Genomic DNA, 13,079 nt, shown 5'->3' with positions numbered 1-13,079 from the left:
AAGCTAGAGAGCTTGTCGGCGATGGTGGCGGGAGTTTATTCGGAGGATCTGAAGGTGCAGCTTGAGGCGTCGACGCAGTTTAGAATTGTTGTGTATAGGTACGACCTTAGTTGAATTTTTTTTATTTGTTGAATTTACTTAGGCCAGTTATAACTTTATCCTAATTTTATGGATACACCATGAATTTAGATTGTTTCATTATCATCGGGCACAATTTTTGTTCTCATCTAGTGGATTTTAGTGGCCAAAACGTTTGCAAAAAGCACCCCAAATGTTTGCAAAAAACCCCCAAAATGTTTGCAAAAAGCCCCCAATATTTTGCAAAAAGACCCTAATAGTTTACAAAAGCCCCCCAAAAGTTTACAAAAAACACCCAAAAAGTATTATCTATATAACTACTATAGTTAAATACGCAAATGGGTGGCACGTTTACTAAATGAGTGGGCAAAAGCCCGCCCATTTAGAAAATATTAAATGGGTCATAAATGGGTAAATGGGCAAAACATGCTCACCCATTTAATGCCGCTAGGGAGACATTTGAAAGAACGAATAGCAAATGAAATTCTACTCATAAGATTAAACTGGCATCTGTTTGACCCTAGCAAATAAGCTGCCCTTGTTGACGCGGTAGTTTAGAAGAGGTAGAGTTTCTACTAACAAGAGCAGCTTACAGAGAGTCGAGACCTACCCCAAATTCAGATATGGAAAGATGTTTAAGGAACAGGGTCCTTGTGTTCAGCGTATGAGAGGGCACTAGTGGCTGACACCGACACATTGGTGGCCAACACATGGAAAACATACTGCTAGAAATAATAATAATTGATACTATCAAGAAAGTTTATTTAGTCTGGGGCTAAACTACCATTGGCAATTTTAGTAGGACCCTTTATCCAATTTGGTTTTTCTTTTTTTTTTTCCACTTGCAACGCTATGGTGTCAATATCAAAATTAATACCAATCTAGCTTTTTTCTATTACTAAATATTCCAATTTGGTTATTTTTCCTATATAAAATAATACCAAATGGACGTAACATGTTGATATTAATAACATAATGACGCAAGTGAAAGAAAAAGTATCATTGGAAATATGGTCCTACTAAAAATACCAATCTTGCAATTTAGCCTTTAGTTTGGTCAATACCTCCTGGCATGACCCCAGTGCCACCAGCAATGCCTGCAGCAGTGTTTGCCACCAGATTGCCGTACAGGTTTGGTGTCACCTGAAAATGTACAAAAAATACATAAACCCAAGTAAAGAAAGGCAAACTAATAAGATCACTTAGATCTGTGTCAAGCTAAACACAGCCACCATATATGTAAATTCTTGGCAATAAATCCAGAGGCCCATAGGTTATATAAATGGTTTTATTTGAGGAATCAAAATTATGGTGCACTTGCGAAAGTTCCCATAGCAATGTCCAGAAGACCCTTGGCTCCTGGGGTTCGGAACAGACTTAAGTTACTGAAACAGGAAATCTGTCGATGTATTTGTTGGTTGTGATGATATCTGGATATAATTAACAATGAGAAAATGCAACCAAAGGGAAGGAATAGCAGAATTTCAAAGGTCTAGAACCTGTCATATCTTAGTAAACATGTATATGACTACAACGTGATGGGAAAAAAAGTATCCCTATGAAATGGGAAAAATTTTAGAAGTTGACTCATAAAGAGGAAACAAAAAACATCTCAATAGTAAGTAATATTTGAAAAATCACAAGCAAGACATAAAGAGAAGAAGAAGCAGAGTAAGAGAACAATAGTCCATGTCATCAAGCATCCACAACCAAACAATTAGGTCATGCCTGCAGACAACCCTATCCCACAGTCTCCCTCGCCTCCAAACAATAAAAAGAAGGGGAAAAAAGAAACAAAGATGCAACTAACATGGACACAAGCACACCACATGAAGAACAGTTCGTGCTGAACTGCAAACACAGACACATACACAAGTACAGAAGAGGAGCCCAAAACATAACTAGCCAGTTGCGGGGAATAGGTGAAAGGTTTCACTTCCTCCTAGTTGCATGAAAAATGAAGAACTGTGCAAAGCAGAAAAGGTTAATTTCCAATCTCAGGAAAATTTGCAGTTAAAGCTACAGAATGAATTTATTATAGAATTCAGACAGGAAGTTTCGATAAGATGCTATTTAGCACCTAGAAACTAATATAAACTTTTTATGGAAGGTAAACGAAATGTAGCTTTTGTAAAACCTAAGAAAGAAAGAGTAATGATTTTTATGGAAAATGTATAATTAACAATATGAATACAGAAAATAAATACATTTCAACATACCATCACATCAAACTGCTCTGGCTTTGATACGAGCTGCATGCAACAGTTGTCCACTATGATCTCGTTGTACTCAATCCCCGGGTAATCTTTGGAAATTTCACGACACGATTCCAAAAATAAACCATCTGCTAGCTTCATGATATTGGCTTTGTGTACAGCGGTGACTTTCTTTCTATCATTGAGGTATGCGTATTCAAAAGCATATTTTGCTATGCGCTCTGAACAGAACTTTGTTATAACCTAACAAATTCCCTGGATGAGAATGAGAATAACCCCAGGACTGCTAACTTAACATAAACAGATAAAAGTTACAAAGAACAATGTAATCTCATTTCTGGAAAAGTGGCTTAACTTTTTAATAAATAGTCTCCAACTTTCATCAAATAAAGAAAATAGCCATGATGCATTTTTCTTTTTCTACCGAACACTGAATGTGCATCGTAATGCTGGTCTTACTTGATTTTTTTCAACTTCAAAACAATTTTTTCCATGGGTTCTCCCTACACTAGCAGTACAATACGTAGAAGGATATGTACGAAGTTACTACCCACACACACACTTGGAAAGTTTTACATACTGCAATACATTTAAAGCGCCCAAAATGCATTAGTAAAAGTTCAATGAATTAAATTGTTGCACCGTAAACAAAAGCAGAAACTAATCAACGCCTAAAATCTTCTAAATTCTCATTCAAAGAGTTATTTCTGTGTAGGCCGTCCACCTACTGATATGATAGACATCATAGGAGGGGGTCCGTGTGTATGCTTGCGTGAGTGTTTTTGTGCATGTGGCATGCTATGGAGTGATTGATTGATATGCAACTTTATGGAACATGTTAAAATAAATGATGATCAACCTTGAAATTGCTACACTACAAGTAATACTAAACAAGCCTTAAAACATGTGCAAAAATAAAACAATCATATTTGAAAGCTTCCAATCCATTAATCTGATAACAGGACGTAGCATACCATTTAAACTAAACATTTGGAATATTTAGATAAACAAAGGATTGATGTTTTTTCATTTCACGCATTCTGATTTATTTCACCAATTCTGTTGCCGTTGAAGTTTGAACTTATATCTGCCTTAAAGTTGAGTTATCATCGCTATAAACAAAACCCATATGCATTTCATTTTGATTTCAATCCATAATAAAAAAAACCCATCTTTGACCAGATTTTCGACCTCACCAATAGAAATATTCTAAAAAAACACCCAAAATTTTCATCTTTTAACGAAATTAAAAACTACCTTAAGGCTCTCCACAACTCCAGGAACCACCTCATGCTCCAACCCCGAGTACTCCCCCTCGGTATTCTCCCTTATCACCACAATATCAACATTCTCATGTCGGCTCGGCAACCCAGGCAAGTTGAAGCAATTGACAAGCGAGGCCACCACAATATCAACATTCTCATGTCGGCTCGGCAACCCAGGCAAGTTGAAGCAATTGACAAGCGAGGCGTACAAATCCAGCTCCCTCCTCAGCTGCATATTCAGCGAGTTCACTCCTCCGCCGACCGGCGTCGCCAGCCCCCCCTTCAAGCAAACCTTGTTCCTCTGAATCGAATCCATCACCTCCTTCGGGATCGAGTTCATGTGGCCGTGGACTTCGAAGGCCTCGAATTCTATTGGAGCGTGCATCGACGCGAAGACTTGTTGGACTGCGCCGGTGACGAGAGGGCCGATTCCGTCGCCGGGGATTAGGGTTACGGTGCGGGACGCGCCTTCGCCTGGTCGGGGCATGTAGGTGACGGATCGGCGGTGGAAAGGGGAAATTGGGTATGATCGGAGGCGGCGGAGGATCGGGAGAGAGCGAGTCGCCATTGGAGAGAGAGAGAGGATTGTTGAGGGTCGGGAGAAGATTAAAAGAGGGAACGAGGAAGGCTGTTTGTCGGTCCGGCCCAGCCCGTAATTTGGCTTATACCGGCTCGGCCCATAGCAGGTCATGTCAATTAGGGGCCGATATTGATGTGGGCCTTGGGCCCGGCTGGATTCGATCCCAGACACGGGAGCGAGAGGTTAGGCCCGGTTAGGAGCAGACCCGAGGTCAGCTCTCGCGTGTTCTGAGTGAGCTCTAGTCCAGCCTAGTAAAATTTAATTCGCTTTAATTAATTAACATGTTGCTAACAAAGCCGGTCATATTTTAGGTGGGCCTTTGGCATTTCGCTTATGCTAGCAACAACAAGCTTTATCTCACTGAGGCCTACTGGGATTCCTCCAGCAGGGGTCCCTGTAGCTATCAATCACTGTGTCACGAATCCTCCATGCTAGGATGGTCATGTGAGCCTGTTGCCCGCGTGTTTCCTCTTTCTCAAAGAGAAAGAGTCATTTGGTTCTTTCTTTTTTAGCTTCTGCTGCTAGAAAAGAAAGAGTCAAACAACTCTTTTCAGTGGGTGAGTGGGATTTCTTTTGCCAAATCACATGTTTTATTGGTTTTTTTTAATCAAATCGTCTAATTTATAGGTTCCTTTTTATCAAATCATCTATTTTATATCATATCTATAGATTATCGATGTTGTGCTCAGTAATTTGAACAGAGGTTCAAAGTTAATTTTTGAGTCGGTCTCATATATTCTATAAATAGGAGCCATATCCCTCTTCAAATCTCATATCTTTTCCTCTCTTCGTCTCATTTCTTTTTCATAGATAATAATTTTGTTATAAAATCGTAGTCATACCTGTTATAAAAAAAAGAAAATAATAAAAGTCTATGTCATATTCTTCTCTTACAAAAAGAAAAAAATTCTTATAATCAGAAACTCATTTCTTAATTCTTCCATGGATCACTACATCCTTCCCACAAATACTCTTTATCCTCCCCATTTGGTCGGTGGAAGTGCTTATACACATTTCTCACATTTTCAGTATTATTATCATTAAGCTGGTGGTAGTGGTAGTGGCCAAATTCATAATGCACCCTACGGCTACGATTACTGCTACTATTTAGCTCCTGCCGGCTATATTGTTGATCTCAACGGTGACATTCCCTTTACTTAACTAGCAGTAGTGACAACTACCGCCCCTTTAAACTCTTCTTGTAAACATTCTATTTCACTTTCTGTAATAGAATGACAACAAATGTGTGAAACACTACCACCGCTTTATCATGGCTGGACATTTTATTACTTCTTATCTTCCACATTGGCCTCGTCAACAACCGACTTCTCAAGCTACAAAGACTGAAGTTCTGAAGATGCAAACAGAGGAAGAAGTTCAGTGATAAATTACCATATTGCCCTTAGGAAATGTTTAAAATTTGGGAGCTTAACTGATGATGAAAGTGGAGTTTCGAGATTTCTTTTTGCATTTGCATAAATAATAACTAAAAAAAATGTTAAATTAAGAGTTGTCTGGTTTAGTGGTGGACAGTGGCCCAAGGCTCAGGTCTCGACCCGAGCCTCGAGCCCATATGGCCCGGGCCAACTTGAGTCAAGTCAGGCCAGACTGCTATGGGCTGGGTTGAGCTCTAAGCCAAGTTAAGTTTGACCGAGACAGGTCATGCCAACTCACACCTAATTTGAGAAAAATTCTTACATACTCATGGAGTACCACCTCGGCATACTCAACTTCAATCAAAAGTGACATGTGTCATCCACTAACTTTATTCATTCTTTCCATTTTAATACCATTAAAATTTAACCATGGTTAGGTGTGTGCATGGGTGTCTTGTACTATAGGTCCGTGAGACTGTACCACTTACTTTCTCTCTTATTAGTTTCGTCCTTTTACCGAAAGCTACCGTCCTTTTATTTTCCTTGTTATCAAAATACAAAGAAATTCATATATATAATCTAGTCCTCTCAAATTAATAAATCCTTGTGGGTCCTTGAGGTTTGTACTTTGCTACTTGTTCTGTTGTCTCTTCATTTTGTTCATTCTTGAATTTTCAATGGCTTGAGTTTCTAATTTTCCTTTTTTCTTGTTTTCTTTTGCCTTTTCTTTGTCATTCTTACGGTAGCAAGATTAAGCACATTACTGTAGCAAACTCGCTAATTCTCAAAATTTTGATAATACGAATATAGTAACTAAACTTGATATAGTGGAGATGTAATCACTTGTAGAAATAGGAGTCATGTTAGTTGGTGTCATGTTAGTTCTAATAGAGAACCTGTTTGCCAGTTCTAATTGAATTCATATCAATTCTATCACAGATCATGTTAGTTCTAATTTATGCCATATGAGTTCTAATTTATACCATGTTAGTTCTAATTTAGAACTACCATGTGAGTTCTAATTTATGTCATGTTAGTTCTACTTTATGCCATGTTAGTTCTAGCTGCACCTATGTTAGTTCTAATTTGAATGCTTAATGTATTTACTATAGTTTTAGTACTACAAGATGACTGGCATAAAGAAATATACATACGTTGACAGCTCCAGACCTCCAATGACAAGTTGGGCATCAGAGGAGATGAAAGTCTCATCTATAAGGGTTAGGATAATTACAAATAAGCCTAAGTCAGCTTCAATAACTTTTGTTCATAGGCCTATTGTGGAAGTTAGACCTATTCCTTCAAATGTACATGCACTTCCCGCAGTACAGAGGGGTGAATGAGTGCATCATAAGCTTAAGGCAAAGAGGAAGGCGAATGAAGAGGAAACGAATAAGAACTTCTCAATAGGCTATGTAAGTATCTTGTTATGTTGAGTCTAACTTATTTCACATATTTTGGGATATTGAATCCCTAAATTATAAACAAATAGACAATATCCATGTTATGTCTAATCCTACTTTAAATTATAATATCTTCATAATCTCAGATCATGGCAAAGCATATTGACGCTGCTTTTGAAGATGAAGAAGAGGTGAATGGTCTACCCATTGAGCAACAACTTATTTTTTGGAGAAATTCTGCTAAATTTCTCAAACGAATACTATTTGCCACAAAGTAGAGCAAGAGTACATATTGTAAAGAATTTATGATTGAGATCCACATGCTAAACAAAATAATTTAAGAATTTGGAAGACACGATGATGTTATAGACCCGGTGATGCTGAAGGCAAATATCAAACAGAAAATTACAAAAAAAAAATGAAGTTGAAACCATGGGTAGCTGAGGAGGAACAGAAGTCCAAATCAAGTTGTGTACATAAGAAAGACCCCACCATGCAAGAAGCTATACATAAGACTGTTGAAGAAGATGTTGAGGATCATGTTGATGATGTAGTTAGAGAAGAGGAGATTGTAGATAATAAGGTTGAGGAGGATGTACATATGGAGGAGGAACTTGTAAATAGGAAAGAGGAGCATATTGATAGTGAAAATGTGATTGTAGATAGGGAAGAGGAGATTGTAGATAAGGAAGATGAGAATGTAGATAGAGAAGGGGAGAATATAGATAATGAGAAGGAGAATGCAGATAAGGTAGAGGAGCATGTTGGTAGAGAAGGGGAGAATGTAGATACTAAGGTTGAGGTGAATGGTAGATATGGAGGAGGAACATGTAGATAAGGAAGAGGATCATATTGATAATGAAAAGGAGATTGTAGATAGGGAAGAGGATATTGTAGATAAGGAAGATGAGAATGTAGATAGAGAAGGGGAGAATGTTGATAGTAAGGTTGATGAGAATATAGATAAGGAGAAGGAGAATGCAGATAAGGTAGAGGAGCATGTTGGTAGAGAAGGGGAGAATGTAGATAGTAAGGTTGAGGAATAAGGTAGAGGAGCATGTTGGTAGAGAAGGGGAGAATGTAGATAGTAAGGTTGAGGAGAATGTAGATACTAATGTTGAGGTGAATGTAGATATGGAGGAGGAACATGTAGATAGCGAAGAGGATCATATTGATAATAAAAAGGAGATTGTAGATAACAAAGGTGCAGATAGCAATCATGTTGATAGTAAAGTTGTAGAGGAGTTGGAAGCATAGGAGCAAGAGGATTTTGTAAATATTAGACAACAGGTGGACAAAAGTATAGCTTCTCTAACAAGTAATGTGCAAACGAAGGTTAGCCACCGACAAGAAGGGTAAGCAAGAGGTCTAAATGGAAGAGGACCCCAAACACAGAAGGAAAGGGAAAGAAAAAGTAAAAAGTTACTATAAATATATTTTCAAGTCCTGAATATGTACATTCAGTTGGCAAAGTTACTCATTTTTACCCCAGCAATCAAATTCCCACTTGGGATGCATTGAGTTTGAAGCTAATGACAAAGGAGGAGGAAGATCTATTGGACGAGCTAAATAAAGAGATTCCAGACCCTGCATTGTTTAGCATACGCATAATAGATAGCAGAGGTTCTTTTGTACATAATTTTAGGATACCACCTTCAGTAGCAGCCAGACTCGACAAAGCTCAGAATAATTGTCTAAACAAATTTTGCGCCCAAAAGATTCATAAGTAAGTTTTAATTGACTATTTATGCAAGCAATAATTCGTCACATGTTAGTCCTATTCAAGTTAGTTCTAATTTTCAGGAGATATGATGTCATAAAAACATCCAATAGCAGTATGAATAGAGAAGAGTTGTTATATTTACTTCGTGGTGGCCGACTTAACGACAAGGTTAGATTACATATGCTTAATAATTGAAAATGTCTTGTTAATATTGAATTTTAATGTTTCATTAATGTTACAGATGGAAGAAGCAGTGTTGGATATGCTTCAGCAAGAGGCATATGACAAAAAATTTAGAGTCGTATCGATGTTCTTTCTTGTAAGCACATGCTAGTTTTAAATTAATGTGTTAGTTTTGACTAAAATGCATGTTTGTTCTTGTTGGCTCTATACTAGTTCTACCATGAGTCATGTTCGTTCTAGTCGACGTCACGTTTGTCGTACCATAAGTCACGTTAGTTCTAATTTATGCCATGTTAGTTCTAATTTATATTATGTTAGTTCTGTCGCATCTCATGTTAGTTCTAATTTATGCCTCATGAGTTCTAATTTATACCATATTAGTTCTTGTTCTCCCTTTTAATTTCAACTCATCTTCCTTTTAATTTCAACCCATACATACTAGGTTTGCAGCATGCACTCTATGGCATTGACCCGGATATTTACATGCTATTTTTGTCATATATTGAAAAATATACCGCAGTCCGCATAGAGTATTTGTTGATCACCTTGGTCAGGGACGATCACTGGCATCTTGTTGAAGTTGATTTGAAAGAAAAGGTCGTCAAACACTACAGTTCTGCTGGCCACGAAGCTTGGATGGAGCATGTTACTAAAATCATAAACTATTTTGATCTTCAGCAAGTTGATTTTGTTAAGCCAAATGTGCGCAAATTATTTAACTATCAACCCATCAAATGTGAGTAACAAAGAGGGCGGTTAGTTCTAATGTCTAAATTGTGTTAAATTGTGTTAGTATTAGATATAGCAAAATTGACTAATTTAGCGTTCTATGTTGCAGCTATGACTATGGTGTGTTCGTCTACCTCTATATGTAAGCAATAATTGCAGGCCACTTGACATTGCGCATTAATCCTTCGGACGATATCCTTCAAGCTATGCGAGCAAGACTTGCTGCACAATTATTACTTGCTGGTTATGAACAAAGACATAAAGACACGAATCAATGTTTAGTGATAGATGACATGTTTATATAAATATAGTGATGTTTTTATACATCTTTGTTAGTTATATTGCTATGTTAGTTCTACTTGCTCGCGTGTTAGTTCTAGCTTCTCTAGAGTTAGGATCAATATTAAGAAAATTGAAATTAGTTTGTCTTCTTAACCTCTTCTACATACCTAGAAAATTGAAGATTAAGTGTTAGGATCAACATTAAGAAAATTAATATAACCAGTGTCACATAAATGAAATTAGTTTGTATATTATAGATATTATCTTCTTTTTACCATTATAATTGATCATAGGACTCATGGGCATCACCATATAATTGCTCTTATGCTTTTTCTTTACCCTGCTATATCTTACTATAATAGACCCTAAGCCCATACAAATTTGAAAACTCATTTTGTACATCAACAGGTCGTATATCCGGTCGGACCTTTAATGTGAGTTGTAATTGGTTTGCAATGAATTGTCGAGAGGCTCTAGATTGATCTGCATTATTGCTATGCTGTCGACAAGTGTGTTTATCCACGAACCTTTTGATTTCAAGTATATTTTCATTTGTAGTTGGAGAGGTAAATAACATCCACAGACATTTTTTGGCTTCCTTAAACCGACAAAAGACTTGAATACACTTCAGTTCATTCTTTCCAAACTTGTAATCGAATTTTTTTGCCATGGAGTAGTATAACAAGGCCAATCTTAATTCCTTCACACTTTCAAATCGTTGTTCTTCACTTGTTAAAACAGTATGCCACCAAGCAGGAATCCTCTCTGATCTATTAATCATGTCCTCAAACATCAAAACATCATCTCCGGAAGGTTTGTCATTGAGAATCCTATCTAAAACACATGTGGACGTCGACAACGGCGGGCCACAGTCTATAATTTTTGAGTTTAAACTGCTAGAAGTGCTGCAAATATTAAGAACATAAACAAATAATCATAAACTACACAAATAGTAGTAACATAAACAAATAATACCAATTAGAAAAAAGCAAAAACAATAACTGCTTGTAGTTAGAACTAGCATGAAATCCATTAGAACTAACAAGAAAACCATTAGAACTAACAAGACATACATTAGAACTAAGATATTTGACCACACATAGAACTGGAGCTAAAACTAACAATAAATCAAATAGAACTAACAAAATAGCCATTAGAACTAACAATAAAATCATTAGGACTAACAAGAAATCGATTAGAACTAACATATTTGACCTCACATGGAACTGAAGCTAGAACTAGCAATAAATCGAATAGAACTAACAAAATATCGATTAGAACTAACAAAAAACCATTAGAACTAACAAGACATCGATTAGAACTAATACATTTTACCTCGCAAAGAACTGGTTAACAAGAAATCGTGTAGAACTAACATACGCTCAAATTAGAACTAAAATCCAATTAAACCTAACATAGAACTAACAAGACGATGATTAGAACTAGCATTAACTAGTTTTACAGTTAACGTCATAAATATTGATCTTAACATCAAAAAATCTAATAACCTACGTGTCTTGTCGAACTTGCTCATTTTTTTGGATATTTGAAGAATTATCTACTTCTTTAAAAGCTTGCGTGTGAACCTCTTTCATTCTAAGATTGTGGCAATGCTCCACCATAGATGACAGATCCCCCAGATTCTCAATAGGTGATAATTATATTTTTATTATAATTTTATATCATCATTATCTATTTTTACATGAATAAATATACCACTAATAATTATTTTTATCTTTAATTGTAGGTTAATGAAGAATAAAGCCCAAGATCTTATCTCTCAACAAAAGCCCAATGAATTAATAAAGAATACAAGCAAAAGTCCAAAGGCCCAATGGAAGAAGAAATTCAGCCAAAAAATGGAGAAACATAGCTATCGATGCCCGCATCGATGCCCACATCGATGTCAGTATCGATGCCCGCATCGATGTCAGTATCGATGCCCGCATCGATGTCACCCATTCTGCCACAATCCAAAGGCTGAAAATCAAAGTCTTATGGATCCAAGGGCTCTAATTCACTGTTGTATACTATAAATAGGGATAGAGAGTGACGAGTTGATGGTGTAAAAAAATTTGAAGCTCTATTTGGAGAGGATGGTTACTCTTAATTGAGAAGACCTTCTAAATTTATAACTTTTGTTACAATTAATAAAAGAATTTTTTACCTCTTCATATTTTCTTCTCTTTATTTGATGATGATTGTGAGGACAATAAATTTTTGATACTAGTTAAAATAATTTTTTTGGTAATTTATAATATTTAATTATTATTTTTAAAAGAGTATTTGTATTTTTCTCGATTTTCTAGATTTTTCTATGATTTAAAGTTCAAGTTTTATATTTATTTAAATGATTTAGATATTTATAAATTTATTTAGTGCAGTAAAAATTTCTAGAATTTATCTGTTATGTTATTGATACTATTACGTATTATTTTAAATAATATATTGTATTATTATTATTATTACATATTATTTCGTATAATACGTTGTATTATTAATTATGTATTATTTATACAATTAGTTGCATTATTTCTACTATTGCGTATCAACTGTCTTATTAGTATAACTGGTACGTTTTACTGTATAGATAATTATCCTATAATTATTTAATTTTAAATATAAGTAATTATATTTTTTATTAATTATTCCTATTTAATTGTGCAACTTCTTTCATTATTTCTATTGTTGCATATTTTCGGTTATAATACCATATCTGGTATGTTTTGAAGTGTAGATAATTTTCACGTAATTATTTAATTTTTCATAATTTATTATTATTTTTTATATTTTTCAAACCCCTAATTTTCTCTCTCTCTCTCTCTCTCTCTTTCTCTTCTTCTTTCCTGTTCACGCCGCCCCCTTGCTTCTCTTCTCCACCTCTCTCCCCGTGACCACTCTCCCCTCGACTAATATCGTCGCGGCCTCCTACTCCGACCAGCCATCGCCCGTCACCACCTCCCCTAAGAACCCCAGAACCCTATCTCCTCATCATCTCTCTCCTCTCATTTCTCTCCCACACCCAATCCCTCAACCAACTCCACCTCCGACGCCATGCCTCTACCACCCAGCGCCTCTACCACCATCTGCTCCGAAGCTCTGCGTGTGCTCGCAGCCTTGATCAATAGACTTCTTACTAATATGTAGGCGCACACAATCAACACGGATCCCAGTGTCTAGCGCCGTTACCGTACATCTGGCACTCTGAATCAGTACACGGAGGTCAAGCTCTCGGTGGGACCCT

General features: G+C 36.4%; 1 protein-coding gene across 2 annotated transcripts in view; it reads right to left on the bottom strand.

The window, feature by feature from the left end:
- The window catches only part of LOC109823973 (isocitrate dehydrogenase [NAD] regulatory subunit 1, mitochondrial-like), a 5,583-nt gene extending 1,389 nt beyond the window's left edge, over window positions 1-4,194 (bottom strand). Inside the window, exons 1-4 of one of the 2 annotated variants that reach the window (XM_020390451.1) lie at window positions 3,699-4,194; window positions 3,552-3,629; window positions 2,298-2,537; window positions 1,143-1,221 (exon numbers count right to left, since the gene is read on the bottom strand). In XM_020390451.1, coding sequence (XP_020246040.1) covers window positions 1,143-1,221; window positions 2,298-2,537; window positions 3,552-3,629; window positions 3,699-4,127 — 826 coding nt within the window. In that variant the 5' untranslated portion in view covers window positions 4,128-4,194. Of the gene's footprint in view, window positions 1-1,142; window positions 1,222-2,297; window positions 2,538-3,551; window positions 3,650-3,698 lie in introns of both variants that reach the window. The other variant, XM_020390450.1, reaches the window with a different exon arrangement.

This window comes from Asparagus officinalis, chromosome 9, assembly GCF_001876935.1.
Source record: "Asparagus officinalis chromosome 9, Aspof.V1, whole genome shotgun sequence".
In the NCBI taxonomy this organism is placed as follows: domain Eukaryota; kingdom Viridiplantae; phylum Streptophyta; class Magnoliopsida; order Asparagales; family Asparagaceae; genus Asparagus; species Asparagus officinalis.
This window is presented reverse-complemented; position numbering and strand designations above follow the sequence as displayed.